At 36.2% G+C, this 21,201-nt stretch overlaps 1 protein-coding gene across 1 annotated transcript in view; it reads left to right on the forward strand.

Moving 5' to 3' along the window:
- LOC145668927 (venom serine carboxypeptidase-like) overlaps positions 1 to 13,427 on the forward strand; it is a 57,788-nt gene extending 44,361 nt beyond the window's left edge. Inside the window, exons 5-6 of the mRNA XM_081737209.1 lie at positions 6,810 to 6,976; positions 11,416 to 13,427. Coding sequence (XP_081593335.1) covers positions 6,810 to 6,976; positions 11,416 to 11,940 — 692 coding nt within the window. The 3' untranslated portion in view covers positions 11,941 to 13,427. The remainder of the gene's footprint in view (positions 1 to 6,809; positions 6,977 to 11,415) is intronic.
- The last annotated feature ends 7,774 nt before the right edge of the window (positions 13,428 to 21,201 follow it).

The following is a 21,201-nucleotide window of genomic DNA, read 5'->3' on the forward strand; positions in this document are numbered from 1 at the left end:
TTCATCAAAAGTCATTCCCAAAACATTCGCAATAGATTGTTTTTCATGTACAAATTGCATGAACGACTCCGTAGAATTCATTACGCGATATAGTTTTTGTTGTATAAACGTACAACGTGCAATCGTAGAAATAAATTTAACAAATAATTGGGAACAAATATCCTTCCATCCAGTGGTGGTTCCTAAAAGACATAATAATTCACGATATAATTCTCCCTTGGTTCGGCTTAGACTAGCCACTAATACCGCATCTGACGGAATAGCTTGTCTTTCTATCATATCATCGATACCCACTAGGATTTCAAATAGCATGTCACTATTCATGCCATCAACGAGTGGCAATTGATTTATTTGCAATTGAATAGTACTATATAATGCCCTCGATAAATCCTTATTAAATTCAAATCTTATAGGTGACCTATCCATAGTTACCAATGAAGATTCAGCTTGATTACGATCCGTTATATTTATTAAATCTCCTATCCGAGAACTAGTATTATGCACTCTACTATAGGTCCCCACCTGACCCGGTGCACATGCTTGCATTACTAATGGTTTAAGGGGATCAAATTCACCCGAAACATTTACATATTAAAAATTAAAGGACATATTACGATCTTCATTACAATCCAATATTGATAAATATATATATAACAGTAACACAATATCGGAAACCTTTAATTTTATATAGCAACAGTCAAATCTAGTATAGTACTACAACCATTTGACCTTGTTTGATTTCACTAGTCAAATTTTCTGGGATGCGTGTATTGCAAGCCTGCCCTTTTATGCCCAAGCTAAGCAAGCAACACTGAAACGGCAGTGCAAAACAGGTAACTTTTATATGTAATACCCTAAATAATGCCTTAAAGACATTCAGTTCAAAAGAACTGGAAGTAATACCGGGAAGTATGAGTTCGTTTCGCAATCCCAGAGAAATCAAACAAATTGTTAAAAATAGCAATAACAATAATTTTATTTCAATAAGCGTCTGTGGCTGCCTGATTTTTGTTAGTAACTGAGAGGAATATATACATGGCCAACTAAAACAAATCTGAACAGTCGAGCCCAACCGAAATTGCTCGATAATATCTCGGATAACGTTAGTATTTAAACAGGCGAGCCCACGGCTCGGAAATATATATATATGGTACTTAATTTCTTCCAAGCAAAAGTACGCGAAGTAGAATGCTCATCAATTAAGAAAATTACTTCTATTTTCTGTTAAAATAGCGATTTACCAAGTTAATAGTCTAGATATATTCTTAGTACCCAATAATTTTTCTAGTATTTTAGAAGATTTAAATATATGTATAGACATACGTATAATTCAAGAGGTTCCATTAACTGGCTAAATGTAATTGCATCCAATACCATACTTATCGAACCCAGAACGTTACTAGTCTTAACTAAATAGTACCAAATTAGCCTCAAATTAATCCTTCAATTTAAATAAAAACTTTCTATATGCGTGTAATCACTTATTCTGGGACGAGTATTCACTAATCATTAACGGGATCGAACCTAGGACTCTTAAGATACAAACACAAGACGCACCCAGTCCCTCTTGCACTCGATATATAATCATGAATTTAATTTCTCAGTAATAAATAGAACTAGTTTTTAAATAAACCCTTTTAATGGAATCAACAACCAATTTAGACAAGCTGAAAGGTTTTTTCATTGCATAATCGCCTTGAATTATAGAGCAAACATTTACAAACTAACGTTGGTGTAGACTTTCAGTTAAACTTCTCCCTTTTTTATATTCTTTATTGTGTTATATTCCCTTTTTTTTAACAGCCACAAAACCAGGAGTTTTGAGTCGTGAAATAAACGTTAATAGTATAATATTGAAACTGTATTGTTACTACAAGTTACTACTAATTACATTTCGTTTATATTTTCTTTCTTAAACCTTTTAAACAAAAATAGTATATTACGATCGTTCATTTTGACTCAAAAGCCCTGATTCCGTTGTTTCCCTAGTAATTACCTGTTTTGCACTGCCACGAAGCATTCGTTGCAGCCAAGCAGGTAAGAGGCAGCTTACGTCATCGCGCGAAGCACGCACGAGTCCTTTAAGGGGCGTGGCTAGCTACGAACACCGAGACAACTGCCTTGTAACAGCTGGTGGTTCAGAATAGAGATGGGCAGAATCGAGTACTTTTGAGAATCGAGTACGTACTCGATTCTGCAGGTAGAGAATCGATTCTGGACTCGGATCGGAATCGGTTTTCTTCATATCTACCCCCCCCCCAGCGTTCTCTTGCGATCTAACGGTACTTAAGTGGCAAACAATTTGTATTCAACGTTAAATAATAATAATTTTAAGTAGTTGGCATTGTAATATATCAATATCTATCTATCTATCTATCTATCTATCTATCTATCTATCTATCTATCTATCTATCTATCTATCTATCTATATATATATATATATATATATATATATATATGGATATATAGATAGATATATATATATATATGGTAGGATTTTAGTTAATAAAGTACACATGTCTGTCTTTTTCACGATTAGCAACACGAATTAGAAGAATCTTTTTATATTGCTCACCCTCTTTTTTATGCATACCCATATATTTCATTGTTTACCCTCCTTTTTACATTTATTTGCATTCCCGTTGTTTCTGTACACTGAATCACACGCTTTGTAACACGCAAGCACACGAGGCAACTGAAGTTCACTCTTTACCACTCGCCAAGTGTCGCCAAGCGAGTGGGTGGAGTTATGGTGTATGCTGTTCACTGTACGGTGCATGCTGTTCAAGGGAATTCGGAATCAATTCCAGCCAATCAGAGCAAGCGTAGGGAATCGAGTACGGAGCTCAGAACTCATTTATGAGAAAACAATTCCGAGCACAAACAGAATCGATTCTGGATTCAGATGTCCTGGACTCGGTTTGTGAAAAGTGAGCACAAGCAGAATCGAGACCAGCTGTGCTCGGAGTGGAAGTACAGGAAAGCAGATGCTTTATCAGCCTCTTTTTTCGTTACTGGTCAGTCAGACTTGAATAAAGGGACGACATTAACACCATCAATGGCACCAATATACAAGATAATTACAATTTCTAAATTACAGGTGTTCCATACGCGTATTTTAACACATACATTTGCTATAATTATTATAGCCTTCATCCTATGAATGGCTTTATCCCGCCAGATAATAACGTTCAACAGAATGATATGTGGTCAGTACCAAGGACGTACGCAGGGTGGGTTCTTGGGGTTCGGACCCCCTCCCCGAAATCTCGATCTGTCTGTAATTTAATATAATTTTAGGGGTAATTTTACAAATTTTAATATAATTTATTCTCATATTGAATTTGAATGCACCCGGAAAAACTTTGGACCCCTCAAAATAAATTCCTGCATACGTCGCTAATCAGTACAACGACTCAGTGTCGTTACTTGTTTTTCGACTAATTCAGTGGCAGTTGTAGCCCGGGGCCAGAGCCCTCGGTCCCCCAGTTTTTGAGTGACAAAAATAATTTAAGCTATTTTTTATGTATTTTTGAAAGTATATAGTGAACTCATGATATACATATCATAGTCTGAAGTCTGGTTGGCCCCCCACAGTTTTTAATTTCTAGAAAAGCCTCTGGACTCATTACTCACAATTCACTAGTTAAAATACACTCACAATAATAATAATGAACCATAGGAATTATGAGATATGTAGTAAGTCTAGAGTTGAATTACGCATGCAGCATTTGTGGTAGGTACTGCAAAGCCTATCATAAATCAGTGGCGGATCTAGTCTGGGGTCGGGGGGCTTACCCCCTCCCCAGTTTTCTGAGTGGCAAAAATAATTTAAGCTATTATTTATATATATTGAAAGTTTATAGTTCTGTGCTAAAAGAAGAAGCGGGCTTTGTGATGGATAAACACTGTGTAGGGGTTTTATTGGGGTTCTCTTGTTTCCACCCACTTTTGTCATTCCACTATTATTATTTTATTATTATCCACCTCATTATTACCGTATCTCTTAGCCTCGGTTCATGCTCACAGGATGTTAAACTAAATAATAATAATAATAATAATAATAATAATAATAATAATAATAATAATAATAATAATAATAATAATAATAATAATAATAAATAATAATAATAATAATAATAATAATAGTCGATTACGAGTAGAGTTCATTTATGAATCATAGTTTATTGTGTGTTGGTTAAATGTAAGAATGATTAGTTATAATTAAATCGTCTACATTGCAATACGTTACAGGGAAACTGAGCTGATATCGTCATTTAATTCGATTCTGCTTTTTCGTGTAGGCCTATAAGTAATTACTTCATTCTTCCCGATATTCATTGATTGATCGATTGGTTTAATTTTAATGCGCTTTTTCACAACCCAAACTGATATGGAAATCATTGTTTAAAGTGCGAGTTACAGGCATAACAGTTTCACTTGTAATGACATTACACTTATCTGCTGGGAAAGGGCGTATTGTTAACCTATGTAAAAATATTTCTAACCTAATAACATCTTCTGTTAGGTACGGGGCATTTCGGCTGGGTGAATGCGTAATTGGTCACAGAGATGTTAAAGAAATATGACGAATGTTGTCATTTACCTCAGTTAGAAAAATATTATTCATATTTGCTAAAATTTTCCTTTATTCTGTTATGAAATATTTCCTTCTTCGATTAAAATTCTCTTCAACTGAATCGGACAAACTTAGGTAATAAATCATGGCTTTAAAGTGAATAAACGAACATTCTACGCTATATTAAAAAAAATGCCCATCATATGCACAGAAGCATGTTGCAATTCGCTGTGCCGCATTTGTTGCTTCCATACTTCTTATCTTACTGTTTCTGCTGGACTCGATTCTTACTCCTTGCATGGCTTGCTTTACTGGTCTTTCCCTCCCTCCGCTGATAACAAGACGAAACAAGGAGTACGCTACTTTAGTGAGTTCAGTCAAAGCTCTTTACGCTGCTTAAGGATTAGTTTCCCATCAGTTGATATATGAATAGCAGAAATGTGTTCTGTATACGCAGCTTGTTGAATGCACTGCCAGGGAGGTGAGCCACTGATTGAGCATAATAAAACCGAATACAGAACCGATCCAGAATCGAATCCAGAAAGCGCGTACATGAAGTCATGAACGTAGGATCATCAACGCAGGCCACTGAGTGAGAATAAGTAAACCGAATCCAGAATCGAGTCCAGAGAAACCGAGCACAGAGAATCGGGTACAGTAAGGAATCGAGTGGAATCGATTCTTGGACTCGATTCTGCCCATCTCTAGTTCAGAATACACACACTCATAGCCTCTGCGCCCGGAGATTAAAGAATGCTTGATTTTTTCTCCCATTCTCTTTTTTTTTTTATATATAAGGAATCAATAAATTTCGCTACATTCTGCATTACCTCCATCTGTAAAAGTGTCTGTTCTACTGAAGATGTAACAAGAACACAGGTTTTAGAAACTCTTGACATTAAGGTTGTCAAGTTGTTCAAAACTTACTACACTGCTTCCCTTGACAGTTGGATGATGCAACATTCCGGAAAAACATATATTTTTGATTATATTTCAGATATAGTAATACAGATAATGTTGTCATAAGGATCGTAATTGCCTAGAAACTACTACATGTACGCAAAACGATTATATTCTCTCCTTGACTGTAACGAACAGAATCGCTGTATAATTTTAATACACAAATACTGATTTTGGATTTAATTTGGAAGATTGAATAAACGCAAGCAATGAATTCAATTGCATAAGACACTAGGTCCAAAATTATCTGTCCAAACACGAACGAAGGTAGTTCCTATCGAGTTTTGCAGTTTTTCGTTTAAAATTTCAAAATTGGTATTTCCCCCCTTCCAAATTTCTCTGTCTCTATGAAGTATCACTGCAACCATCTCGCCAAAGGCTAAGCTGCATTGAATAATATTTAAAAAAACTGTTCTGTATGATAAGCTGTGAAATAAGACTAAAACTTTATCTTGTATTAGATTTAAATGTACATTTAGTACAGATCTGGTAAATATGTACAAGTGATGTATATGGTTTACATACAAGTTTTAAAACTCTATAAACCACCACTGTGAAATTACTATAATTTAGTGTCCAACTTTATTTTTAATTTGTCAATACAAGCAGTTTCTGAAGACAAAGTACCAATTAAGTAAAAATTCCACCTACTAGAAGGATTTTTAAAAATACATTTACAGACTTTTGAAATATAAAAATAAAAAAAACAATATGACCTAGCTAGTTGAACAAGTTGTAAGGAAAACAATTATCGTAAGAACAGTAAGAAAAGTTTTCATGTTGATATATATATATATATATATATATATATATATATATATATATATATCGTACACCCAGTGGAATAGCGTTACAACTCAAAAATGGAGATTTTGAGTTATCATCGCTCAAGAGCTAATAGAGAGAGAGAGAGAGATAGAAGCGAGCTCTACCTGGTGGCATTTTCGCATAAACGTAACTAAACTAATTAACCTCTAGACGGCAGAAATACCAGTATTCCAGGGAGCGATTTTGATAGGATAACAAACTTTAAAAGTCATCTTTCCACAAATGTGTATTTTTGACTTGTAACAGTCTTCCACCGGATGTGCGATGTCCACTGAGGACCCGTAGAGCATCAGTCATTAATCAGCTTACGTTTCCTATAATCTTTAATTATCTTATAAAAAGTATGTACAATAAATTAAATTTGAAATTGGCACATAACGTTTATCAATAATAAATAGTGTATTGAACGTAGCCAATAGGATAAACTATATCATTGTTGCAGGTATGGCTCTTGGCAATGCTGTGAGTGACAGGATATCTATGTTAAATTATGCCGACGTTTACTATCAAATTGGTTTCATTGATGGTAACACCAGAGACTATTTACACCAGCTGCAAGACGAAGCTGTGGCTGCAATTCAAGATGGAAGATATTATGATGCCTTTCTGGTAAGTTTAACATACAAGATGGGTAAATAAAGTAGAGACTGGCAACATTGCGCAAGGGGACTTGGAGGGAAAGTGGGTGATCATGTGATACATCACTAGTGTAAGTGGGAACTTGCTAGCTTTATGTTGGTTATCCGTAGCGGTTGTTTTTACTGAATCAGGTTTTGTTTGTACGTTCTCACAGTGAGTGACACGAATATCAAGCTACGGTATGCGATCAGTTTTTGCTTTAGATTTGGACGAAGTGCAACGGAAAACTTCACCATATTTTGGAGACAGCTAAAACGTATGAAGTTGGACTCCTCTGGAACCCTTCACGAACAAAATGAGAAGGTGGCAAAAGCATCATATGAACTTTCTCTTCTAATAGCCACAAGATAAAAGAAAAAATCCCATACTATTGGTCACACTTATCAAACCTTGCATTCTTATAAGGCAATTAAAATTGTACTTGGGGAAGAAAGCCAGATAAAAATTGACAAACTCGCTTTCAGAAAATACTGTGAAACGTAAAATTAATGAAATGGTCTTGGATTTAAAAGATCAGGTAGTTGAAAAGATAAAAAGCCCCCATTGTTTGCCCTAGGACATATCTGATTGGTAGTGTACTGTCGGTTCGTAAATGAAAAGAGGTTACTGGAAGAAGTTTTGTTTTCAAAAAAGATGGAGATTTCATCCAATCCAAAGATCCTGATGTTTTCTCTCTCTGTCTCTTTTTTAATGATTTGTCTTAGGACAGAATTGTAGGAATATGTACTGATGGAGCTGCAGCAATGTTAAGTTCGTGGTCTGGATTTATATAGCTGGCAAACAATCCTAGAATTAAAGACTTTGGCGTAAAAACCCGTTAAGTCCAAAAAGTGAAAGTGTAAAGGAGATAGCTTCACAAAGGTTTCTCCTCATCCGATTTTTTTCAAACTTGGCACCAATATACTAGACCAAAAATAAATCGATACGTATTTTTTTATTTCGGAAAATAGGTTAAGGTCAAAGGGCCCCTTTTCAAAAAAGAGTCCCCTTGATTAAATGGGCCACATTAAAGAAACGAAACTCTGCCGATGCAAAGATGACTTCAAACTAGGAAATACGAGTTTTGTTGTTTTTGCGAGAAAACGGTTACAGGGGCAATGCCCCCTTCGAAATGACAAAGGACCCAGCATAATTCTTACGAAAGTTGGATTTCGGTGGAATTGCTTTAAGCCGTGATATGTTGTAGATATGGTGTTCCTGAGAAAAAGTCTCAAGGAGCACAAACACAAATCACTGACTGTTTGGCCACTACAGGATCGCTTTTTTTGAAAACAGCCCAAAATAACATTCTGGATTTCGGTAAAAATGACTGAAACCGTGATACGTTGTAGATATTGTGATCTTGAGAAAAACTCTTAATGGGCATAACCACCAATCACTGATCGTTTGGCCACTACAGGGCCAGATTTTTAAAACAGCAGAAGGTAACATTATTCTGGATTTCGCTAGAATTGCTTGAAGCTGTGATTTGTTGCAAATATTATGATCCTGAGAAAAAGTCTCAATTTGCAAAACCATCCATCACTGGCAGTTTGGCCAGTACAGGACCACTTTTTGGAAAACAGCCCAAAATAACAACATTCTGGATTTCGATGGAATTGCTTGAAACTGTGATATGTTGATGTGATGATACCAAGAAAAATTGTCTAGGGCGTTCCAGGGTTTTCCTTTGTCCCGCAAAATGAACAGGAACTAATATGTGACCTATCCAAATATCTGAGTTTCAGAATCCTGCGGTACTTCTGCAACAATTTTTATAGAGATAATTTGTGAGTATTTCAAATAATATGCCCGTAGCTAAACTTCCTCTATAAAATTTGTTGCATGAATACCTTAGGATTCTGAAACATGTATTTTTGGATAACGTACATATTAGTTCCTAAGTGAAGTCTTGATCCGACTACTGTAGTTCCCATATTTTTTGGATCTATGGACGTTTAAAGTTTATTTTTTCATGTTTTTAGCAGCCTATAACTCCGAAAGGAAGCATTTGTGAACCTAAGTTGGTCTGCGCTTTTTGACTTATCTTGGAGTCAAAAATCATTTCCCACTTCCCAAACGCTGTCAATGTTGTTTTGAAACACCCTATATACATTGAAATAGCATTTTGTAGTCATTTTTGATACTCCCGTTTCCTCCAACATTTCATTCTATCATTTCTTTCATAATTTATTTGCAATAGAAAAAGTGAGATGTCAGTGAATGTACCATGCTACACCCGCTCTTCGCTAAGTAGTTTTTTCGAATCCTTTGTCCTGATATTCGTTTTCACAGCATTTCAGATTTCTGTATCTCTGCAATTATTTTTTATCATTTTTGTTCGTATGACATTCATCTTTCTTAGATCACCGTTATCAAATGGTATTAACTGTTAGAACTCGGTTTGCAAGTGTTATCAACTACTTTTCTTTGATGTTAAAGTGTTGCTATGTGTGGTTGCAGAATTGCAGATATTAATATTAGTGATAATATGAAATTTACAAATGATAATACTCATGTACACGGTATAACAGCATAATAAACCAAATTAGACATTTTTTTAAAAATCAAAACATATCTTCTTTCTTCCTATACGTACTTAAATCAGGGTTCCGATACCCCAGCTCCCTCTATAAAATTCGTTGCGCCGGTACAACCTAACTCTGAAACATGGATATTTAGGTAGAGAGCGTACTAGTTCTTTAGATATTTCTTCAACCACTTTCAATATGTCTTATAGTTTTCCAGTTTTAAGACTGGACTTGTAATTTAAAAATGGCAGTACTTACAGGCTATTGCGATGGATCTCCTACTTCAAAGTAGTCCCCTGCTGAATGAACACACCGATTCCAACGGTGTTTCTACTTCTGAAAGCATTTCTGAAAATTATTTTCCGTGATGGTGTGAAGCACTCTCTCCGTATTTGCTTGAATGTCCTCAATTGAGTTAAATCTCTTCTTTTTCAATGACAATTTTAATTTAGGAAAGAGGTAGAAGTCGGCCGGTACCAAATCTAGGGAATACGGGGGTTGGGGAAGCACAGGAATGTTGAATTTGGCCAAAAATTCCTGGATCGAGAACGCACAATGAACTGGTGCATTGTCGTGGTGGAAAATCCAAATCTTTTCTTTCCAGAGGGCAAGCCTTTTCCGCCACACATTTTCGCGCAGACACTAAAGGCCACTTTTGTAGTATCCCTGGTTGACTGTCTGTCCTCTAGGGGCAAATTCATGATGTAGAATACTCTTAGAATCGAAAAAAAAAAAACACCATTGTCTTCACATTCAACCGCCTTCGTCACGCTTTCTTTGGTCATGGTGACTCTGGGCTCTTCCACTGAGAAGATTGGGCCTTTGTTTTTGGGTCATACCCATAAACCCATGATTCATCACCTGTTATTAGCCTTTTCAAGAAATCTGAGTCCATTTCGGCTCGATTAAACAGTTGTTGGGACACTTCAAGTCTGTGTTGTTGCTGCTCGTGTGACAACACTTTTGGAATGAATTTCGCGGACACTCGACGCATGTCCAAATCATCAGTTAAAATTGACTGAACCGCATAGAAACTTAAATTCAGGTCTTCAGCCATCTCCTTAATTGTAAGTCTACGGTTCGAGCGTACTAAATCGCCAACTTTCGCAATATTTTCGTTAGTTTTTGATGTTGAAGGCCGGCCAGACCGGGGGTCATCCTCTACTGACTCGCGGGCATTTTTGAATTCGTGAAACCAGATAAACGCGTTTGACTGGCTCAGACATTTGTCTCCAAAAGCTGTTTTTAAGAGTTCGTATGTCTCCGAAGCAGATTTCCCAGTTTTAAAACAAAATTTCACACAAACGCGTTGTTCCAATTTTCCATCCATTTTGCGCTCTTACAAATCCGCCAAAACACACACACACGTCCGCACTCAACGGGTTGCTACGCCATACGGAATAAAGATATCTTGGTGCATGTTTCAACATGTCTCAAGGATACACCAAGCCACCGCTTGCATGCTAACGGGCGATTATATCTACTCCTCCTGAGCAGTGTTGCCAACTGTCTTAAAACTTTTCAATCACACTACGTATTTAAATCTAAAAGTTTGCTTAGTTTACCTTTTAAAAAAAAGAAGAAACAGACATATGAGAGGTGGATCTACAGGGTATCATGTGATCCGCAACACACGAGTTTCTCCGAGAATTGAATTCAGATCTCTAACTTCGAACGCTAACAGTAACCATTGAGCACGAGGGATTTCTTATGCAGAAAGTAAACTTGTTTCAAAGAATCATCATTGCAATTGTTTTAAATGATATTTTTTTTTGTAAGTTGTTCAAATTTAACTTTTGTACCAAAAAATAGTTATTCTATTCTAAATGTGATATATTCTATATATGTATTTACGATTGTTTCTAGCATGCACTAAATGAAATAAAATTTGCATTGCAGCTTCGAGGTGAAATATTGAACGAATTTCATGACCAAGCAGGAGTATACATGTATAATTTTCTATACACTTCTGCGCCCAGACCAGAATATTATAATGATTATGTTCAACAAGATTATGTCCGGCAAGCTATCCATGTTGGAGACACCATATATGACAGTGGAGATAATGTATATACCCATCTCGCTAACGATACCATGAAGAGCGTTAAACCTTGGGTGGAAGTTTTGTTGGAAAATTACAGAGTGTTATATTTCAGTGGGCAAATTGACTTACAAATTCCATATTCATTATCTCTCAGCTACTTTCAAACCTTGAACTTCAGTGCTGCTAACGAATACGCTAATGCTCATCGTTATAAGTGGTACGTAGATGATGAATTGGCTGGATATTCTAAATCAGGTGGATATTTTACTGAACTCTTGGTGCGCAACGCTGGCCACATGGTCCCATCTGACCAACCTAAGTGGGCGTTTGATCTTATTCAAAGGTTTACATCTAACACAGATTTTAATGATGAATTCTAGTACATTTTCATTATATTTTTTACAACAGTATTGGACTAATTGGTCAAACCATAATATTTACAAAATAGATTTGACGCTGTAAAAGTGAAATAGAGGATTTGTTTACGAGTTCAAAGGATTACCTTGTTTCATTGTAATAAGAAGGATAACAGAAGTCCTTCTGTTAATAATCCCACGTTGTAGTTTTATACTCCAAGATTTTGCTTTAATTAAACTATATCCTATTTCCTATTGTCCTATTCCTTCTTTCCAATTGTCCTATTTTAGAGATAAAATGTTAAATTTGTTGTATGCATGCAAGTATATCAAAATTATACCTTTAAAAACTTTAATATCGTTTCATCGCACTGTACTTTCTATTACATTGGTTATTAGCAGGGCCGTAACTTGTGGGTGCAGGGAGAGCAACTGCCCTCACCCAGAGAAACTCCCCGCCGTTCGAGAGGAGCCCACTTTAAGAAAAAAATTTCTTTCTCCATATACGATACGAACATGAAATTATAAATGAAGCATCAAACAGGTTCACTACCTTACATAAACAAAACATAATACAAAAGGTAAATAAAACAAAAATGAATCATGGTCCCATTTCAGTAAAAAGAAAAAAGTCTACTATTAGGTGCCCTAGAAATAATATTTATTCGTATGGCTTTGAGATTTGTCAATATTGTCCCCTTAATTAATTTATCATGTATGGAATGGGTCCAGGGTCCACAGACTCCGGGGTGACTCACAAAGAGTAAGAGAAAGATGGAAAGAAGGGTCTATTTTCGAATTTTGCAGGAGTGCCCAAAACAGCATTTTCTAGGGGGCCCAAATATTAATGCTTGCCCCTCCCAGAAAAATCTAAGTTACGGCGCTGGTTATTAGCATTACATTGTAAAAATAAATTTAATTAAATTCTTTCTGGGATGGAAATCAGTATATGAGACGGTCTATTTTGTCCAGAGTCTTTAGTTCAATTATGACAAAGATCAAAATTCAAAACTACAATAATATAAAATATTATTTGGAAGATACGTATTTCATATATATGATATTGTATTGTATTTATTTTCGTCCTTTTTTCATACACTTAGCACTATTTTACAATGCATCTGAAGTGGACACATCATTTATATATAAATACAAAAGTAAAAGAAACAATAACAATGTAATTATGTAAATTACATAAAGTAGGTTAATAATTATGGCTACATTTTGCACAATATTGTTAAAAATAAAGTTACAGCGTATGTAGAAATCCTTCCATGTATATCTAACCCTAAAGACAAGTAGTCATTGCATTGTATTGTATTGTATTGTACTTAGATCATGTAAAAATTTTATGTAGTTAGCAGTTCATGTATTCCTCTACCGAATAAAAGCAGCGTTGTAATAAATATTTCTGGAGTTCTTTTTTTAAATTTAGCAACAGAGTCCTGAGCCTTTATATCTTTGGGAAGTTTATTGTAAAGCATGTTACCCGCATATTTACACCCTTTTTCACACAGGAGCGTCATTTCAGATTTTGCTTGGGGAGGGCAAGACCCCTTGATATAAGTAAAATTTCGCGTTTTTCACTGATTTACTACTATTCTCTTGATAAAATCTATATACATCTCAAACTCAGGGAGGCAAATGCCCCCCCCCCTAAATGACACCCCTGTTTTCACATAGTACAGTTCTGTGTTCTACAATAGAAAAATTTTGTTTGTTTCTTGTATCATGATTATGTTATTCTACTCGCGTAAGGGCAATATGTATTTTATTTGTAAATTTTTACTGGATCAATCCCCTTCTGGAAATATTTCTGGCCAGTGTGAGTTTTGAAACGCCTCAATGTAATGAATATTTTGAAGATATGGAGCGTGCTTTTCTGTTTCATAAATCCGACGCTTTTATTTTAAATTGACTAACACTGTCTAGGTTTGACTTTTTTGGTTTTAACTGCAGAAATGTATTTCAAGCTAAATCTTCTATTTGTGCTTAACTCTCTTAGAATCTAAGTGAGACCTATTGGCATCTGGTTATAGGAGTAATATCTCATATAGTATTAAAGAGAATGATATTGAAAATTAAGTGCTAGGTATTTCTTTTACTAATTTGAGTGCAATTAGAACACAGATATACAGGTAACTTAATAATTTGTGTTTTTCAACAAAATTGTAGTTTCCTATATAGATAGCTCTAATAATAAAACGAATTTAATGTAACTAACGTAAGCTTTTTGTGTTTTAACAGTTATATCTCACTCTTCAATATACTTTGTAAATGTAAATTAGCTGTTATTACAATCGGAATGTTTAAATGCTGTAAATTAAAAAGAATTAATAAGTTTCTGAAACAAGCATATTTCGTCCACTACATTAATGTCAACGAATTTTTTCAAGCAAAGACCCTCCTAATGTTTATCATTTAGGCTTTTTTTTTTTTTTAATGTTTCTATCATCTATCATAAAGAAAATATTCCGGATGGGTAATGCTATTCTTACTGCGATGTTTCATTGTATTGATTCCACCATGACATATATTTCCTTAATGATTTTTCACCAATACAGAGCGTTAATTCCACCACGTGTGTATGCATGTGACAGACAATACATAAAACTTAGGCTGTTTTCTATGCTCTTACTCTTACAATTGTAACTAAGAGAGTATACAACAGTGGCGGCTGTTGAGAAAAGTCACATCAGTGAAAATTAGAATTTTATCGCTGCTCACTGAAGAGGAAGACCTACCCGATGTAACAATTATCCAGGCGAGCACCCAGAAACTTTTGTTGGGCAGATCCAAGTTTTGGGATGGGATCCAATTCTACAAGCTACTACGTCTATGTAGTATTGAATGGGTATTATTCTGTACCCGAAAAGGCTATAAGTAGATAATTGTAAAATACTTCCAACTATTTTTTTTCAGAAAAAAATTATAGAAGTAGATTTTAACTATTCTATCAGGCCTTGTTTCCATTTTGTACTAATACACAATAACACATTGAGCAAATCTATGTGATAATATGTAAAAAAAAAAAAAAAAAAAAAAAAACAGTATCACGTAACAGTTTCGGCACAACAACTGTGTCTTCATCAGACTTCCACTCCTTCTGGCTGCTTGGAAGTTGATCATCACTTATATACTCTCCGGAGATCAACTTTTAATTAGGCTCCACCCCTTCATTAAAAAGTAACACTTGTGTGGCTTTCACTTTCACTTTTTAGCTGCACACGTGTCCAAATTAAAAGTTTACTTTTTTCGTTGGATACATTCTGTCCTCTAATTATACTTATTTTCCTTATTAATTTTTCCTCTTTCTTTCTTCTCTCTTTTCATTTCTTCTTCTTTAAGCAGAATCTTCTCCCACTTTTTATTTATCGAGAATCCTGCATTCCAATTCATCACCTTGTCTCCTGCCTTCATAATTTCCCTGGCTTCCTTCCATTTTCTTACCAAAGTTCTGTTCTCTACTTCTATGACCTCTGCTCCTTCCCACCCTATCCTGTGGTTTGTCTCTTTCTTATGCTTGTATATCGCTTTGTTGTTCCTTTTTAATCTTACATCATCCTAGTGCTGTTTAATCCTATCTTGCATTTTCTTTTTTGTTTCTCCTATGTAAATTTTGTTACACTCCGCGCATCCTACTCTATATATTACTTCCATTTCATCTTTGTCCGCTATTGCTTTTCTCTTAGTTCTTCTGACTAGTTTAATTATTCTGCTTCCTCCTTTCTTGTACGTCCTAATTCCTGCTTTCGGAAGTATTCGCTTTATCTTCTCTGTTTCTTTGCCTAGGCTTTCTATTCCAAACCATTTTCTGTTCTTGTCTTCTTCCTCTTTCCTTCTCTCTCTTGTTATGTTTCTTGTGACCCTATCCTCTTCGCTGTATCAATTTCTCCTTAGTTGTGTCCAGAACTTCTTTAAGTCTGTTTTCCTCTGTTCTTCATTTGTGTTTAGGTCTCCTATTCTTTCTTCCATGCTTTATATGAAATTCTTCTTTGTACCCTCATCCACATCACTTCGTTTGTGGCAATACACTCCCGCTGCACACTCTTTTTGGTACCAGGATGTAATGAACTTTCCTCCTTCCGACTTCTTTATTTTCATATCTAAATAGTTTATCTCCTTGTCTACTTCTATTTCATTTTCTAGTCTAATCCCTTTCTTTTCATCTTCCACGTCCCTTATGAATTTCTCCAGCTGCCTTTTCGTTCCCTTCCATATTCCTTAACAGTCGTCCACATAACGGAAAAAAAGAAGCAGTCTTTCTCCTCCTCTTTCTATCGTCTCCTTCTCCCATCGATTCATTATTATATCTCATAAGATCCTATATTAAGTCCTTCCTTTATTTTAACAATCCTGTCTCTGATTATACAGTATCCAATCTTCCACAATGTCTCTAATCCTTTTCTTACCTTCTTACTGTCCCAATTTTCTATTCTCTTTTCACCTATTTCCTCTTCTATTATTCTCAATATTTCTTCTCTCTTAAGGCTCGGGAACATACTCGTAACATCCAGACTATATAGCACTGTGCTCTCATTTCTTCTTCCTAATTTATCTATCATTCTCTTAACCTCTTGCGTATTCTTTACTCTCCTACTTTCTTGTCCTCCTCTCACTGCCTCGGCTATCCTCTTACGCTTTTTCTTCAACAGTTCTAACATATTATTCCTGCAGTTAAACACCGGTCTCAACTTCACTACTTCTTTGTGGATTTTTGGAAATCCTTTCATCCTAGGTAGCTTTCCTTCTTCTCTCACTAACCTCTTGAATCCTTTCTTTTTGCAGTCCTCTATAATTTTTTTTCTTTATCTCTTCTTGTCCTTTTTCCGCCACATCTTCATATGTCTCGTATTTCAGATCTCCAAGTCTTTCTTCATACCATACTTTATCCATCACAACTATAGCTCCCCCTTTGTCTGCCTGTTCCACTACTATGTCCTTTCTCGTTCTTATCCTTTTCATTTCCATTTTCTCTTTGTCAGTCAGATTGCCTCCTTGTCTTCTTGATTTGTTATTTACTATATTTACTAGTTTCCTCCGAATCCTGTTCCTATCTTCTTCATCTTTTATTTCCTGAAGTGCTTCCTGTATTCTATAAACCGCTTCTTCCTTATCTACCTCCTCTTTTGCTACTCTGAATCTATATCCTAGACTTAAAAACTGCTTCTCTTCCTCAGTAATTTCAATATCTCCTATGATTACCACTCTTTTCTCGTCTATTGTCTCTTCTTGTTTCCAGCCTATTCTGTTACCCTTCTCTCTTAATCTCTCTTCTTTTCTTCTGAACATTTCCTCCCACACTTTCATGTCCTTCATTGTGAATTCTCTTATAAAAATGCTCAGACTTTCTTCTATTTCTTCTCTTTTGCTCTTATTTCTTTCCTTTATCTCGTTTATTTCCCTCTTCTTCCTTCTTATTTCGTTCCAAATTAATTCCTTCTCCATTTTCTTGAGTAGCTTTCTCCACCTAGTAGTCCTGCAATCTACTCCTTTCTTATTGACTTCTTATTGACCGGGTGAGGTGCCGAGTTATTCCACAAAAACGCCGGAAAAAGGCAGAAAGTAAAAAATATGTGCAGGTAACCTGATACGTACGGGAGGTCGATACATGACCAAGAACATGGCAGTAGTGTAATACAAGCAGTGTTGCCATCCCAATACAAATTTATATTTTTTTCAAATAGAACGTATAAAATTTTATGGCATAAAACCTGAAAGAAAATAAAAAATGAAATGAAATCTTTAAGTTTTACGTCCCACGGTTATGCCGGTTAGGCTAAATGAGATGGTGATGATGAGAGATGAGTGAAATGGTGGAATGAAGAAAGTGGGAGGAAACGGAAGAACCCCGAGAAAACCCTCGAGCACGGTGTTTGTTCACCACACAGTCCACACGGCGCGAACTGGGATCGAACCAGGGACTCCCAAGCACCGGAGGTGAACGCTCTATCCTGAGCCACCGCGGCAGTCGCACAGACTGCTTTAGACAAGTAGAGGAGGAGAGCGAGTTGGATTGCATACCAGAAGCAAATAGTCGATCGAGACGGTGTTTCTGAATGCATAAGCATACGGCGCAAGAGTTTGTTAGTAATTTGGATTTAAACTTTTTGTAACACTTTCATTGCTTCGATCTGTATAAGAATTAGCAATTGTTAATCTCGACGTTCTTTTTATTAAAAGCTGGATATTTAAAACATCATGTCCATTACATGAACTTCGTGATCCACTTATAGAAATAAATATCTAACCAATAAAACATATAGTATTAGTTGGTATGAAGCTGGGGTAGAGGACTCACACCTGAATAATGTGTTCTAAAATATTGTGCTAATGTTTGTACCATTTACACATACGGTGAAACTACGAAAGTTTTTCCGAAAAGAAAGTTTGCAACAGAATGTTAGAAATTTGGAAGAAATGTTGTCCGAAATATTCATCTATAGGTTTTTACATGTATAAGTGCGCTCATAGTATGTAACGTGTCCGAGGTTCGATTTCTGTCAGTTTCTATTTAGGAATCAACTTATCCCATGCTAGGTTACTCTCAGTATTGGCTAGGAAATACCAACTAGGCCGAGTATATAGCCACTAGTACCAATTGTGCCGCTAGTACCAATACAGTTCAATAATATAAATATTATTGAGTTGTATTGGGAATAATTTAAATATGCTGAAATGAAACAAAAAGTTAAATATTTTCATGCCTTCATATATAAATTTATATTATTATGTTATCTACACTATCTACCAAAAAGTCACCGGTCAGTTTGCTAGGACATCGCCATAAGGAATCCAGAGCCACCTGCACGACGCCAGTCATTTGTTTCGGTGCAGAAAGACATTATCAGTGATCGTGCGTCAGGCTAGGAATCAGTTTGACTGAGAATGGTGCACAAACAAGAACTTAGTGAGTTCTATAGGGGAGTCATCATTGGCTGTCATATCGCGGGGTTGCCGAATCGTGCCATTAGTACCCAACTACGCCCCCCCAAAAAAAATCAACGGTGGGTGCTGTAATCCTGAAATAGAAACTTCACCAGTGTCCCTAAACGGCCCGGACTAGGGATGCGCACGAGACAAGATTTGAGGCTGTCTCGTCTCGAAAATGTGCTGTAAAAGCGATGTCTAGACTTGAAAAATGTATATTTCTCTATTAGGAGAGCTTTGTTTCGACTCAAATTTTGTTAGAATAATTCTGTCTCGACTCGTCTCGTGCGCATCCCTAGCCCGGACGACCCGAGAAATTGACAGACAGGGACCGGAGAGTGCTGAAACGAATGATATCCAGCAATCGCCGTCAAACTGCCATCCAGCACGAGTTACGCATGCAGTGGGCCCATCACTTTCAGTGAACACTGTCAGGACATAACTGCATGCACTTGGTTTCCATGATAGAACAGCTTCCCATATGCCACACATCACTCCAACGAACAAAGTCAGAAGGTTGGCATGGGGTAAGGCTAAACGAAATTGGACCCTAGACCAATGGAAACGTGTGTTATGGAATGATGAATCATGCTATACGTGTTTCATGTCCACTAGAGTTCGCAGGACATTGGGAATGTGGGTGCCAGATCTAAAGTACCACCATATGGAATGTCGTCCTCCCTCCTCTTTCCCCTAAGAAAAGATAGCGTCATTGCACCCGACGCTGCGTCGGCGACGCACGGCACACATGCAGACGGGAATTAATTTACACGTAATCTCTTCTTAGTTTGTAATATGCTAATTCTACATAAAAGAGTTTGTCTAATGGGGGTGCCAAGGCACCCATGGCACCCACGTTGCGCACGCCTATGTTCATGTCAGATGGTCCTGTATAATTATATGATTTGGAAGGGGTGCGTAAAACTTGCATTTTATATTTTAATCCACAACACTTAAAAAAAATACACAAAATACTTTACTCTTTAAACTTTACAAACATTAACATGATGTAATACTTTAATTATATGCCCAATAATTATGTTTTACACGTCACTCGCGGCGGTCACGGAAGACGCGGTTGACAAATTTGTAATCGCTATTTCATTAGTGATGATTGATTATTTCATTTTTCCAAATAACATGTGGACAAATTTTCCTAATTTCCATTGGAAAGAAATAACTTCATCAGCATACCACTTTGCGGCGCAGTATAATTTAAACTTTATTTCTTTTTTTGCGAATAAGGAGACCAAATATTATTAATGATAAATTACTATTCATAATATTACTACTACTTGTGTACGTAACAATTTGACGTTAATTATTAGTAATACATAGTTTTAGTTTCTGCGCCTATTTGGAGGGTGCAATTCACAAAATGTATCACTTACTAATGTTAATCGCACCGGCACTGAAGGCTGACTGAACTTTGCCCTTACCAGCATGTGTTGTGTTTCTACCAAAGGGAAATCCCCGATTTCACTGACAGCGCGAAATGAATTGACTACGCCTGGGACTAATGTCCACGTTGCTAAGCCAATCACCATGCTTTCTGCCAACTTGGTTACTCCATTTAGACTAATTCGGTAGAAGTGGTCCTTTTGATAGTGAACTATCGACGACATAGCTCTAAATTTCATATTGGTCAACCGCATCTTCCACGAGTCAAGTGTAAGACGTAATTATTGGACCTATTATAAAAGTGTTATATCTCGTTAATGTTTGTAAAGTTTAAAGTGTAAAGGGTAGCATGCAACCCTCTGCCTCCGATATGTGTCTTCGTAAATGTTCTGTTTATCGGGGAGGAAATATGGACGAGGAGTTTTCTAAATAATGAATTTATTGTTTACGTGCGGGGTTTCTAAATAAGAAATTTATTGTTTTCATATAATCATTTCTATATAGGCGTCACAAGGAAAACACGATCCTTTAAAAATATACTAATTTCTTTCGTCCTTGAAAAAAAATTACAGAGTCCAGATTAAAATAGCTAATTTTTGTTGTCCTTCCTCATTAGTATACAGGTGTGGTTTTTAGAATAGTTTTTCTCGTTTTAATTGGGAAGACACGTGACTTTTTGACTATATTATAAAACCGCCCTTAATTCTATGTTGTAAGCAACTGTCGGCAGGGGCGGATCCAGGGGAGCAATTGCCCCCTAGAAGACGAAACTTTCTTATTTTATATATATAAATAAAACCCGTACCAAAGTTTGGAGCCAGTAGCAATATAGCAACCCACCGCCCCCCCCCAGAAGTTGGTCCTGGATCCGCCCCTGACTGTCGGAACATCTGAACAGAAAACATTGAGTTCTTGTTCTCCTTTCTCAGGAAATGATCAAGCATAACAAAATGA

The sequence above is a fragment of the Thermobia domestica genome, chromosome 13 (genome assembly GCF_964235325.1).
Source record: "Thermobia domestica chromosome 13, izTheDome1.hap1.1, whole genome shotgun sequence".
Lineage (NCBI taxonomy): Eukaryota > Metazoa > Arthropoda > Insecta > Zygentoma > Lepismatidae > Thermobia > Thermobia domestica.